Genomic DNA, 14,156 nt, shown 5'->3' with positions numbered 1-14,156 from the left:
GGATTACAGAGCTCTTTGGTTTTATTAGTGTCATCCTATAAAGAATTAAAAGCTGTTTTGTTCTAATTATAGAAGGATTCACTGTATTGCAGAATACTCAGACAAGCATGAGAATGGACAAATTATAAATCTGTCTTTGATAGCTAGTCCACTATTACAGTATATCTGCCAGATTATGATGGAGAAATTAGATCTGAGTTTCATAACTTTAGCATTACATAATTTTATTGTAAGTTCAAATAGTATTTAAACAAATTTCAACTGTATTAATTTTGCCACAAAAAGCTTGTATACACTAAGTAGAAATTGTATTGCATTGCTGTCCATTTTAAAAACATTATCAGATGTCACTGTTAGCTAATAGTTACTGTTAACTAAAAGCTTAACAACTAGTATTAAGTAAATCAAATAATGAAATAATAATACAATTTAATAAATCAATGAAAACGTAAAATAGATTCGTTTAGTTTATGGATGTGTTTGAGCTGGCATAAATATTTCACTACACAGCTCCCATCCCACCAAGACATTAATGACTAAATTCATATTTATCACTTATAATTAGTTGGAGTTTGTTTTAAAAAAATCTGTAACTGAATTAGAAGTGTAATGAAATGAAAGATGAAATGTAATTTGTCCTTGTTTACAGTTATACTGTTACATAAATATGTGAAACTGACCTCCTTCTGGTGACTGTTTAGATTGATGTCAGTGCAATATCAGTTTTAACTACATTGTTTTATGACTGGAAATTAAAAACTGTACAATTTAAAAACTATTGGCAAAACAAAGCTGATCATGACAGAGATGCTGTGGTATCCTGCACATAGTCATTTTCTCGGATCCCATCAGTATAGCTGATGGGTTCTCAGGATCACTATCTCTGCAGTAATCTTTTTTATCCATGTCTGAATGTGTTTCTTCAAAGATAAACAACATACAGTACACACCTGAAGAAGACTCCATGGCCGAAACCTTGTGTTTCCTTTCTTTTCTATTCAGCATGAAATAAACCCGTTACCTGTTCCTTAACATACAGTACAGCTCAATATCATATGAGTGAAACCTGAAAGTATTAACTGGAATAGGATCTCTATCTTATCCCTCTCATCACAGGATTACCCAAATGTCCTTCTCTTTGGTTTTGAAAGTCTTATTTGTGTCTTAAGACAACTAAACACATTATGTCAGTGTAGTTTGTTTTGCTAAATGATACAATACAGCTACGAATTAATATTATATTTATAATTATGTTATAGTAGTGTATCCTTATCTTTTTTCACTAATAAAAAGGAAAAAAATCTACTTTCACATCTGTAACACATACTATAAATGATGTGATACTGTATTAACATAGTAAAGGAAATTTCAAGATCCTGTTGTTCAAAATCCCATTTTTTATATTCAACATAGTAACTTATCATTTGTAAATATAGTAATCCCTCATTATACTAACTTAATTCATTTCTTGAGGTGAAAGTAATTCATTACTCTTAAGGTGAAAACTCAATCATGGAAATTCAATTCTCTTTACTTCCTGTGAACCTCCAGAACTAAAAAAACTTCACCTTAATACAGCACAGAACAGCATCTACTCTAAGTGTAAAACAATAACATCCCTGGTTAATTATTCAAGCAACATGTTTAAAATCATTAGCTGATGCATAAACAACAGAAAACAAAAAAGACTCCTGCTCATTAATAGAAGTTCCATGATGACAGTCCTTAATTCATAAACTAGCCTGTACTATATGTACTTATAGTAGAACAAACAAGCCTTTATTATAAAAAAGGTACCAAAGTATAAAAAATTTAACTCTTCATCTTCAAAAAGATGCCAGAAAAGTAGAATCATACAAGATCTCGGCTCGTAAGAGTGAAAATCTGCTTGTTAAATAAAAATAAATAAAAAAACAGGAATTACTACATTTCATATAACCAAAACTTGTATAGTGGTTGCTCGTACGGTGATATATTACTGTACAAAAAATTCACAAAAAGTTATTATAATGTGGAATATTATAATGCAGCAAAGGGGCCTGGAGTCTACCTATGGGTGGAGAATTTTAGAAGATGGTGTAGGAACACTTAAGAAATCAACAGAGAGGAATAAGTGAGGATTCACATTAATTTTGAGATTATTAGAGAAACTTGGCTTCAGCTGTCAGGAAGCTGATTTCACACTATAAAAGAAAACAGCTCAGGGAGAAGGTGGTCTAATCCAACATTACTGCAGCTAGACTGATTAAGTTGCATGGTGCAACCTCGAGCAGTATATGCTGTACTATATAGGTTCCAAGGAGAAACTCGTAAGTTTTGATGAAAGTTCAATTGATATCTTTCTACACTGATTACCGCTGTTTATGGGGCAAATGTATTACAGGTTTAATACCTACCCATGGATAAAACAGGACCAGCTGGTTCTATTAGGCACATATAATCAGGGAAAGGAGAACAACTATGGTTGAGGACCAAACCACGGAAGGAAGGTGTCTGGTCCACCAGTAGATAGTACAGTATATTGGACCCTGTGTGAGGTTAGAGTATAGGGTTGAAGGAAGGGAAGAAAGGAAAAGAGAGGTCAATAAGCGCTGGAGAGAACAAGCGAAGGGAAGAGTAGGGCTCTGTGTGTATTCCTCAATAGTGAGCAAGGAATAGTACGGTTGAAGGGCTTAAGTAGGGTGGAAAGTGGTTGGATAGTTGCGGTGAACAATGCACGTTGGAATGTGGCAAGTGCGTGGTTGCGTGGTGACTCTGACAGAAGACTAGAAACATCCAGTTCTATCTGACCTCAGCTGGTTAACAACTTTCCCAATTTATGGAAAAATATGATTGATGTATTTTGAACCTCTAAATTCCATTGCCTAGGTAGGAGGATCTATTTCAATGTCCACTCTGGGGAGAAAAAGAAGGAAAACATAGAAATGAACCCACAATCCCCATTTATCAAGAGAACTATGCCTTCAAGCCAGCAATGTTTTTGCTGTTGTTCATTGTCTGAATTATTCAAAGTCAGTCAGTTCTAATTTGACAAGACATTACAGCCAAGCATAGTCCATCATTAACATACCATAAAGTGTGAAAACATGAGTCACAGCACCTCACATAGATTAGACCATCATAATGCTCCATGTTCGTAATTGCTTTCACAGTGCAAGGTACAAAGCATCAGAAACTCCATGTCTCAACAAGTGATTGACACGTGCTGGTGACACATTGATCAAATCCTAGGACCTTAGATCCTGCATTCCCTGCAGGCTCATTCACATGAGAATAGTTCAGCAGGACAACACACGTCTTCATGCTGTTCCTGTTACAAGGCTGACTAGGGCACACTTTTTTGGGGGGGTTTGTCTCAAAAGACCAGGCCAGCATGCGCTATCAGGTCTGACTGGGGAGATGCACCACAGAGTGGGCCAAGGGAGTCATCTGCTGAGGTCTGGTCTGAAGCAGAATCCCAACCTCTCTTCCTCATTCAGCAGCCTGGAGAAGCCCTGCTCCTAGGCTGATTCCAAGAGAAAGAACTGGAAAGGAGGAACGAGAAGGGCTCTGCTGGGAAGCTGGAAAGTGGCTTGGGAGGTGAAAGGGAGTAAACGTCTGATCAGGATTTAAATACCCCAGAGAACCTGCTGCCTTGAGACTTCTTGCTACAACCAGGTGCTCTGCTTTTTGCTGTAGTATAATTCTTTTTTGTAGGAGGTTGCGTCAAACAATGTATAGTATTATATGTGCCCTAGAGATGTGCCCTAGAGATGTGATTTACAGATTACATAGTTTACAGCAATACACCTTTGTTTTTTTAATGTACAAAATAGTTGAAAAAATATGTCTATATTATGGCCTTTTTTGTGAACTGGATTTAAATTTACATTTGTTATACTGTATGTAATATATGAGATATGTAATATACAATCATTTAGAATTCAATTACATTAAATATATGTTTGCATGTTTGTAAAATAAAAGGTTCAACACAAACTTTCAAATAATACACAAATTTAAAAAATATTTGTGTCCGCTGCCTGTGAATAATAACCAAGCAAATCAATGAATAAATAGTGCAGGGCTACTTAAAAGCATCAGCTGACTTAGCATTGTCCCCTTAGTAACAACATGTCCTTCCCACAGGTGAATTACTTATTAACTTTAAAAATCAAGACAATACAGAACTCAAAGTACAGAGTTTTATTGACCTGGGGGAAAGCTAAAACTGAGAGGCATACACTTTACTTCAATCACTTTCATCCTGTTCTCACCTACTGTAGGCTTTCCTAATGGTAAAAAGGTTTGCTTATGATGACTCTATTCTGCCTTATTATAAAAGACAGAACGGTCTACTTAATCCAATGCATTCCATTCCTGGTCCTACAGAAAACATTGATTCTACACTGGGGTAAGTGTGATTCCATATTATGTATGTATTTGTACGTATTTTGCAGAACATAGATATCTGTGCTGAGATGTCTTTTTTTCTTAAGAATGTATTTTTGGAAACATTTTAATATGATATTAACCCCCATTCACATTCAATGAAAAATGTGACCATTTCTGTGTTTTTATAATTCAATGAAGGCCTCTGTTTCTGATTTACAGAAATATGTATGTTAATGAAATAGACTTTAGTCTTGCTGTGGTCAGATCAAGTTAGCAAACAGTGTGGAAGTGTGCATGACGTCTACATGTACAAGTACATGTGGAAGTCTACATGAAGTGTAAATTGATACCTTTAGCAACTATTTAATTGTATATGTAAATTTAAATGCTTATTATGCATTTAGCTTCACTTCAGGTTATTTTATTTAAAAAGCAATGCTTATTATATAAAGAAAATATTTTAAAACTTTTAACTGTTCAACAATTTAATTCCCGAACACTTAACATTCACGTTATTATTTTTTATTTTAATCATTATCTTCATAACATCTACTATACATAAGCTGTATCAAACTGTTGACTTTTTCAAGCAAGTTTGAAAGGTAGTGCTTGCAATAAAACAATTTCACATGGTTGTAAATTTATTTTGTAACAGATATCATGTGCCAGCTTAACAACTGCTACACTGGAAAAGAAACATATACCCTATTTACTTCTAAAGAAGTTTATAAGCACCACCAATTAAAAAAATGTTGAGATGATGCAAATATAATTGACATAAAATTTGTGACACACGTTATTCTCAAAAACGTTCATTTTCTCTAAAATAGTACAAGCATATTACATATAACAGAAGTAAAAGGCACTCAATGACCAAATAAAACCAAAAATAAAACAAAATTAGCAATTTTGTTTTCACCACTTTTCCAAAAGCTGTAAATCTGTTTTCCTTACATTCTTCTTTAATATAATTATAATGTGGCAAAGCAACTGTGGTCGATTACTTCCTACTTATTGTTTATTGCTGCATCTTTTTCTTAACATTGTCTTCACCATTTAGCCATGGATGTCTAGATCCATAACTCGAATGAAGACCTTTTCAGATCCAGGCTAGCTTCTTCGTTGTCTGATGACCAGTCTTAGTATCATATTCATATTCGACTCAGTCGTCTCTTATCAGTCTTGCTTTCAAACCTCTATAAACAGACCCTGTATCACTTCCTTTGATTACAGTTTTTCCTTCTGTTAACAACTGAGCTGTTGCCGTGCTCTAACACACCCTCCATAAATGCTGCATTTCTTTTATGAAATACGCTGAAAGAAAGAATTCTTTTCATTCTTTAATGGTTCTAATCTTTCAGCTCCAGTTTCCACTTTCAGTCCCTGCAGCTGATGACACCACCTCTTTGGTCATTGGTCTAGTCTGGCATCCCACCTTAAGCTGTGTTAGTAGGTGTCCTACAATCTGTACTACTGTCTCCTGGTGTCCAACATAGCTAAATAGATTTCCCCTAACTCCCCAATGTAATGTAATATTGGTGTCCCAATATGCTCTAATTTCTTTGAATACCACAACCTTCTGCTAAAACGGCTCTATTACTCCATAGGCACTTATACGCCCACTGGGAAGCCAACTGTATTATGCTGTGTCCATGATTGGCTCTTCTCCTTTCACATCCCTCCCTACCTTTCTATCCTATCCTATTCAGATTTCAATCTCACAAGAGATAGAACTTACTGTACAAGTCTCAACGGATCCCCTCTCCTTTCACATGTCGAATGAAACCAAACCTTATTGTTCCCTCTGACTGAGCAGATAATTGATCTCTAACCCAATTTGGAAGACATATTTTTGTTATAGTTCAAGTGACACGCGAAAATTGTCACACTGCCAAAATGTTGTGTGAATAAACCTTTACTTGTTCCTATATTTTTGTTATCTGCAACATCCTGTGTCTAGCACACCATGCCTTCGGCCCTTAGCAATATTTTACTTTTCCAAGTAATTTTTCTTTCCCTTCAGGTGCCTGGCTCACTCCAGTATTAACCCCTGACATCCTCTTTATCTGTCCAATGCTCTCTTTCCATCCTTTCCTGAACATCAAGCATTCTAAAAACCCTACTTTTCCTGTCTTCTAATTTCTTCACCTCTTCTTCTTCTCTCTAGAATCCCACCTTGTGCGGTGACAGCTCCCAGCTTCCTTCCGCCATCTTTTTCCATCTACACTCTCCCACAACTTCACCTTCATCTGTCAACTCAACAAATAATCCAGTTTCCCAACAATGCAGTTCTCTCTCTCTCTCTCTGTCACTCTGAATTCTGAAGGCCACCTTCCCAGTGTATCTCTGTAAACCAGAAAACATTATCTGTGATATTGCCCTCCACTTCAGTGACTAAAGGTACAAATACTCCAGTTGTTGTTTGTGACTTCTATTCTCACACCTCCCTGCAATGTAGCCTCTCTTATTTTTATGCCTCAATACCTTCAGTCTTTTCTCATTCATTGCCCCCCATTCCTACTCCCTTCCAAATTGTTACTCCCTCTTTGAGCCTCAGGTTCCTCCATCATCTTTGCAGTGGGCTCCAAATCCAAACAAATTTAACTCCTTCAGTTGCAGAAACTCCTCATCATTTCCTCAGCATCAGCATAGTCTCCATTCCAGAGACACATACTCTTTCCATGTTCTATCAGCACCCAGTGTCTTCCTCAGATCAGTTACCTCTCCCTAAATGACTCTTCTCTCAGTGGTCACACCATATATCTGAACAAAGCTGGTCCAAATGCCTAACCAAAATGTTAAAATTACAAGTGTGTTATATTATTTTAACATGACATCCATTCATATACTGTAACTTTTGCCTTTGTTAACTTTTTGCTTCCCCACATTGTCTAGAATATGTAAATTATGTGTCAACATAAACACCTATGTCTTTTTCTTAAGTAGCCTATTCTAACTCTATGTTTCCCATTTTGTAGTTATAGTTTATGTTTTTGATATATGTATGCAAAACAATGCACTTGTTTTAAAATCTGCCAGGTGTTTGCCCAGTCTTAAATTTAATCTTTGGTGTGTTCTGCAAACATGACTAGTTTACTCACTATAAGATATTCTAAATCATTGAAAAAAATAGAAACAGCACTAGTTCCAGCACAGATCACTGCTTCACTCACTGCAGTTTGAGCATTCACCCCTTATGTGTACTCTCTGTTTTCTATTAAACAATTCTCATTTCAAACACATGCATTTGCCTGAATGCCTACTGCCTGTATTTTAGAACTTAATCCAAAATGAAAATACATTGTTCACATCACCTTTCTTTGTGAGTCTGGTTTTCCAGCATTAACTTACATGAAGAACAAATACAGAGTTCATCTCAGGGTCGAAGATGATATGCACCTTTACCTCAGCCCAACAAATCCCCACCTATCCATTCTCTCTGCCTCTATGCAGGCATAACCATTTCATTGAATGAGTGTTTTTTTTTTCAGCTATTGTTTAATTTTTCATTTGATGTAGCAATATGATTTTTGTGCTGGTGTTTTTTTGCTAGAAATATTGTTAGAATTCTAATTAAGCTTATAAGCACTAAAAGCAACATTTTTTGCAGTATGATAACATTACACAGCACAATTACACAATTTTCCACAATTACCATACTGAACTCCAGTACAAAATTAATGATGTTAATGGCACAAATAATCTTCATAAATCCAAACACTATACTAAATTATAAGAAAATGTAATGAGTTTAAGAAAACAATATCAAAAGCAATCTACTGTAAATTGTGGGTACATCTTAGATGCACGTTAATTACAAGTTTGAGTGGGTAGCTTTATCAGTGTGTCAGTTGCAAATTAACAAGTTAATTCTACACTAAAAAGTAGAAAGAATGAAGAAAAAAGTTTTTTTTCTAAATTATTTTGAATTTCCTTCATCTTAACTGCGACAAGACGGAAGTCATGCTTATTGGCACCCCCATTAACTTCGTAAAGCCAATCCTGTAACCCTATCTGTAGATGGTTCTGTACTTGAGTGTCAATCTAAATTGAAAAACCTTGGGGTTATATTCTATTCTGGCTAAACATTAGACCCACATGTGCAGCATATTGTCAAAACATCTTTTTTTGTATGGGTGACAGGGTCTTCTCCTGTTATGCCCCCAAGCTCTGGAACTCTCTCCCCAAGGATATCAGAGAGCCACCTTCTCTAAACTCCTTCAAATCAAGACTCAAAACCCTCTTCTTCAGAAAAGCCTTTACTTAACTGGTTCCATTCTTCACCCCTCTGCTTTTCTTAGTACCACCATCCACGGTCTCCTCAGTATATCGTAATTGTGTTTTATCTCGTGTATTCTTTTTATTTATTGTTTTTGTCATTCTATAAGGCGCTTTGAGAAGCCACCTTTAAAGGCACTATATAAAATAAAGTTATTATTATTATTATTATTATTATTATTATTATTATTATTATTATTATTATTATTATTGTTATTATTGTTATTATTATTATTTTGCCCAAGGAGCCTCTTCAGGAATGTCAAAAACTTGTATTTTTTCTTCTTTCAACCTTTTTTCAGGTTCAAATTAGCTTTTCTTTGTTCTCTTCTGCAGTAGATCACAATTCTTTGGACTAAAAGCATCATTTGTCTTCAATAATCATAAAGATTTTACAGATTTTGAGATCTGCTGACACTAGCTAAAATGAACAAATGCAGTGGTCTAGTATGCGTGACTGAAATTCTGTTAGCGTTTCATGTAGCTCGTATCTACATGAGGTAACCACCTCCCACCAAACAAAAAAATCAAGGTCCAAGGTAATTATAGATAATTTTGCATGTTTACAAATGACAACATAAACTAAAGTAACTCATATACTTGGGTACATTTAGTGATCAATATGAACTCTGTTTGCCAAAACATTTCAGACAAAACAACAAAGGTGACTAATACTGCAATTTCATGGGTTGCCTTGATGATGTTATTTTCTAAACTTTTGTGTTTTTCACAGAGTAATAACGTTCTTTTTTGGTCCTTGTCCTCTTTTTATGTTTTTGGCTGGGCAAGCTTTTGTATGTTGCTTATTGGCTCTTCGACTGTTAGAGACAGGACCTTGAAGGGGAGACAGCAGGAAATGTTCTTTTCAATTGATGTTTCTAGTCATTGAGGCAGGTGAAAATGAATAGGTAAAGATCAAAAGCAGATGGTGTGTTTCTATGCACCATGGATGGGGGAAAAGTTCCCGATGGTTTGTGTCCTCTACAGAAATAATGTTCATTGTATGTTACAGTATATTGCAAAACTGGAACAGACTATAAGAGTATGTTTGGCACATGTGCCACTTATTCTGCATCTTACAGAACTGACACGGGAAGGCAGTGAGCCGTCCAGAACCCCTTTGTGCTGTAACATGGCACATTATCCCCATTTTAGCACGAGAGTGTCACATGAACTAACACTGTGTGTCGACATAACACTGGACTTTGCAATGAAGCAGAATGGCAGGATAGCCTCAAGGAAATTTCTCAAGTACAAGTACAGACGTTATGCTACAGGGGAACAAGTAAAAGTTTATTCCAAACTTGTGCCTTTGTAGCTTACACATGCTGAGGCAGCTACAGTACCTACTTAAAACTACTTATGCTGCAGGTGCTAATTTGCAAAGTGCATAATCATCTACACACCAATGATTATGCAAAGGACTTAATGTAGATTTCCATATTTACATACTGTGTCACGACAGGCCTTAGCAGAAACAAAATAAACAAAAGAAAATGAAGTTTAAGGTCTTTATCAGCACCGCAAAATGCATATACTGTAATCATGCATGCAAAAAGAGCATTTTGAACCATCCTTGTTGCAGAATACTGTTTCCTTTTGGAGTTCCAAAGCTAAAATTGTTTCTAAAACAGTTCTCTCTTGTGCTCTTTTCAACTTTCTTAATTATGTAATATCAATACTAGGTCTCTTCATAATTTCATCATTTGAAGAATGTTTTTCTTTGGCTGGCATTTTAAATACAGTATATAACACTGATAGGTAAACTTATTGAAGTCATTGTGTCACACTATTAAGAATTCCCAGTCCAGTAAATGGCACTCTCAATGGCAGGCAATGCATAGCTGACTTGAAGAGCATGAGACAGACTTCTATCATCTACCATGGTCAGAACAATTATCAGTTGACTTTAATCCAATTAAAAAGTGATGTTCCTGGGTTTATTGGGTGTTTCAAAATCAAACACTCTCCCCCAAGTGACCCAGCTGAGGCTGATCGGACATCAGCTTGTGTCTAGGTGGCACGAAACTGATTCCCATGGATCTCCTCTCGTGTGCCAGAGCCATCTTGAAGCTCTTTTTTCCGCTTTGTTCCTCTTGCAAATAGCTCAACTCCTCCTCTCCCCTGTAATGCCCAGTGCACTGAGAGCCCTAAACAGTGATCGAGCTGTGGAACCTCTGCATCTGACCTCGACCAGTATGCCCCTTGCTTTCCAGCCCGTGCTGTGAAATTGACTGACTTGTCCCTTGTACTTGGCGAGTTTCCTTTCAAAGGCCTCCTTCAAACGATCTTCCCAAGGAAGAGTGAGCTCCAGTAGGACAGCATGTTTTGTGGGCTGTGATTTGTAAATGAAATACATTTTGCACTTCATGGAGCCTAGAGTGGTATTTACAACACAAAAATAGCCAATTTCAAAGTTACAATTTTTTTTCAAGACGTGACATAAAAGAAATATGTAGAATGATATATAGGTATCTATAACATTGTTTTCCTAATTGTCACTTTAATAAGCTGCCATGCCTTAATTGGTGTTTTTCCTGCAATGACTTAACTCCACCTGTTTGTCAGAGAGAAACAGGGTGTACCAGCTTGTGAATAGTCACGCAATGCACACCAAACATAATCAGGCCCTTTTTTTCCCATCAGCAGTCCTTGAAGCAAAGAATGCCTCTAGCCTAATACACACAATAGAACATTCAGACAATAGTCTAAATACTTTTGCAAGGTATTGTAGATGATGCTGATGACATAGTCTGCTCAACCTCTCCTCACCTTGGAGAAGAAGACTCCTGTCCTATAGTATGTATTTATTTACATACCTTGCCTCTTCCAAAATGAACACTCACAATGTAGACAACACAGGTTATGAACACAGAGAAATTCTAGTGTATACAGCTGTCATAGCCCAAAGTACTCAATGGCATCCTTCGGCATTACATCAGTTTCACTCTGTCTTATAGAACTTGGTGCCATCAGATTGGAATTAGTACTGTATAACTGTAAAGTATCTAAATCTTTATCCTTCTCATTTTTAACAATACACTGATATGTTCACATATGTGCTGTTATGTGTCAATCGACACATAATGAACTCTTAGTATTTGTCCTAAAGGGTTTTAAATATGAAAAATAGAGAGGAATTCATTTGTTGAATTATTTTTTCTACATAAAGTTTAAAAAACAAACTTTAAATCAGAAGATGTATGTTTTTAGACATTATTTTGTACAGCCTGTGAGGTAACTTTTTGTGAAAAAGACATTGTGTTGTTTCAGTAAGGACATTGTGCTAAACTGCCTCTTGAATTTTAAAAAGCTGGTTTTGAAAGTAAGATTTATTTATTTGATTAGATTTATTTGATTTGTTTATTTTGTAACAGCCATAGCATGGATATAGTTCTTCCATTCTAAGTATTAATGAAAACTGGATCATTTTTATTTATATGGGTAAATCACAAATAAAGCATATGTAAATACGAAACAAAAAACATAATTAATGTATAAAACATAATTATATACTGCATATACAATACATTCATTTAAATGGAGGAAAAAGTAGCTTTTAGATTTTGGTGCAGTTTTCAGTGATTAAAGGAAATTAACGTCCTCTCTCCAGGCTTCCATTAACCACTATAAAATATACTGTATATGACACTAGCCCAGCAGCTACAAAACATGGAAGGTACATGCTAACCTGCATGAAGCCATACATCATTTATTTTCTAATTGCTAGGAACATGAAGAGCCAGTTGCCTTACAATTAGTCACTTATATTTACACAACATTGTAACATGCAACTGTTTAGGCTTTACCACAGGATGTTAAAATCCAAACATTTTCTAACCGTTTCTTCCAATACATGGTTACAGGGGAGCCCGGATCCAGAGCTTATCCTGCCTAGCAATGGGCACAAGGCAGGGTACACCACGGATAGCATACCAGCCCATTGTGGTATCTAATCTAATGGTGCAGTATGTCTTTGGACTGGGACGACACTGGCATGCTTGAAGGTAACCCAAGCAAACACAAGAAAAACAAACCAACTCTACTGTACCCCAAGAACCCAGGGCCCCAACACAGTGATGCAGCAATAGTAATCACTGCACCACTCCACCCTCAAAAGGGCCTTTAGCCAAATCACCTTTCACTTACATTTCTCTGTTTTGCTCATATGAACCCAAGCTCACATGCTCCAAGTGCTTTCATGGATGACAATATAACAGACTGACATAGTATTTCTTGATATCAACTTGCAATCTGCCATCCACATCCATTACAGTTTTTTTTTAGTGTATTAAATCCTACTGAGAATTAAACTGTATTTGGATGTAAAGTAAAAGCTTTACCTTTAAATATTCATTAATTCCTTTACGCTCATTTAAGCTAAATTGTTTTCCAACAGTACAAATTCACTAAAATGTGTTGTCAGACTGACGTCACAAAATTAACATATTGTATAAATGCTAGTGCAAAAAGAACGTGTTAATTTAAAATTAAATATACATATACACTCTTAATATATGGATTAATATGATATGAAAATGTTGGTCTATACTGGGCAATACTGAAGCTGTTATTGAATTTGCAAAGGAAAAATCTGAATTATAAAGAAAGATAATGTACTGTGCAGCATGGTGGTACAGTGGTTATCATTGCTGTCTCACAATGCTGGGACCCTAGTTGAATTCCTGGCATGCTACTTGCGTGGAGTTTATATGCTTTCCCTGTGTTCACTTGGGTTTCCTCTAGATGCTCCAGTTTCTCCCACAGCCCAAAGACATACAGGTAAATTAATTAGCTTCTGGAAAAACTGGCCCAGGTGTGTGTTGTATGTTTGTGTCTGTCTGTGCCCTGCAATGCACTGGTGTCCTGTTCAGGGCGTATGCTGCCTTGCACCCTCTGCTTGCCGGGATAGGCTCCGGCTCCCCTGCAAGCCTGTATTGGAAGAAACGGTTAGAAAACGGCGGATTTTAACGTGCCTGTGGCAAAACCTAAGTATTTACATGTTACAATGTTGAGTAAACATTTCTGCAAGTTCGTCATCTTGGTGAAAACACAATTGGCTAATTGTTTGGAAGGCACAACTGACTCCTTGTGTTCATAACTCAAAACACTCATGCGTATTTAATTACAGTATTTATGTCTTACAAATCTACATATTTACAGATAAGTACACAAAAACCTAAGTATTTAAAAACAAGAGACCTGACAGATGCTGCATTGAAGTAAGCAGGAATTAATCATTTTTACCTTCCCTGATGAAACAAAATTTAATTCTGCATTTTACCTTTGGATCTTGTGGCATCTCTTACGTTAAGAAAGTGCAATTGACGATATATACTTGTAGATTTCTCTTATTTGTGTTCAAGAAAAGCTTTTAGTTTTGTGTAACAGTAGTCATAGATTATAATTTAACTAGACCGTTATTGTGTTAAGACATAGTATACAGTAGATATAAAAGAAAGTTCAATATAATGTTACTTCAATGGGAGTCTTGTTAATGGGAG

At 36.0% G+C, this 14,156-nt stretch overlaps 1 protein-coding gene across 1 annotated transcript in view; it reads left to right on the top strand.

The window, feature by feature from the left end:
• The first annotated feature begins 4,222 nt into the window (after positions 1–4,222).
• The window catches only part of gramd2b (GRAM domain containing 2B), a 33,778-nt gene continuing 23,844 nt past the window's right edge, over positions 4,223–14,156 (top strand). Inside the window, exon 1 of the mRNA XM_015336602.2 lies at positions 4,223–4,393. Within this exon, the coding sequence (XP_015192088.1) occupies positions 4,275–4,393 (119 nt within the window). The 5' untranslated portion in view covers positions 4,223–4,274. The remainder of the gene's footprint in view (positions 4,394–14,156) is intronic.

This window comes from Lepisosteus oculatus, chromosome 3 (genome assembly GCF_040954835.1).
Source record: "Lepisosteus oculatus isolate fLepOcu1 chromosome 3, fLepOcu1.hap2, whole genome shotgun sequence".
NCBI lineage: Eukaryota > Metazoa > Chordata > Actinopteri > Semionotiformes > Lepisosteidae > Lepisosteus > Lepisosteus oculatus.
The sequence above is the reverse complement of the archived record's forward strand: the minus strand, read 5'-3'. Positions and strand labels throughout refer to the sequence as shown.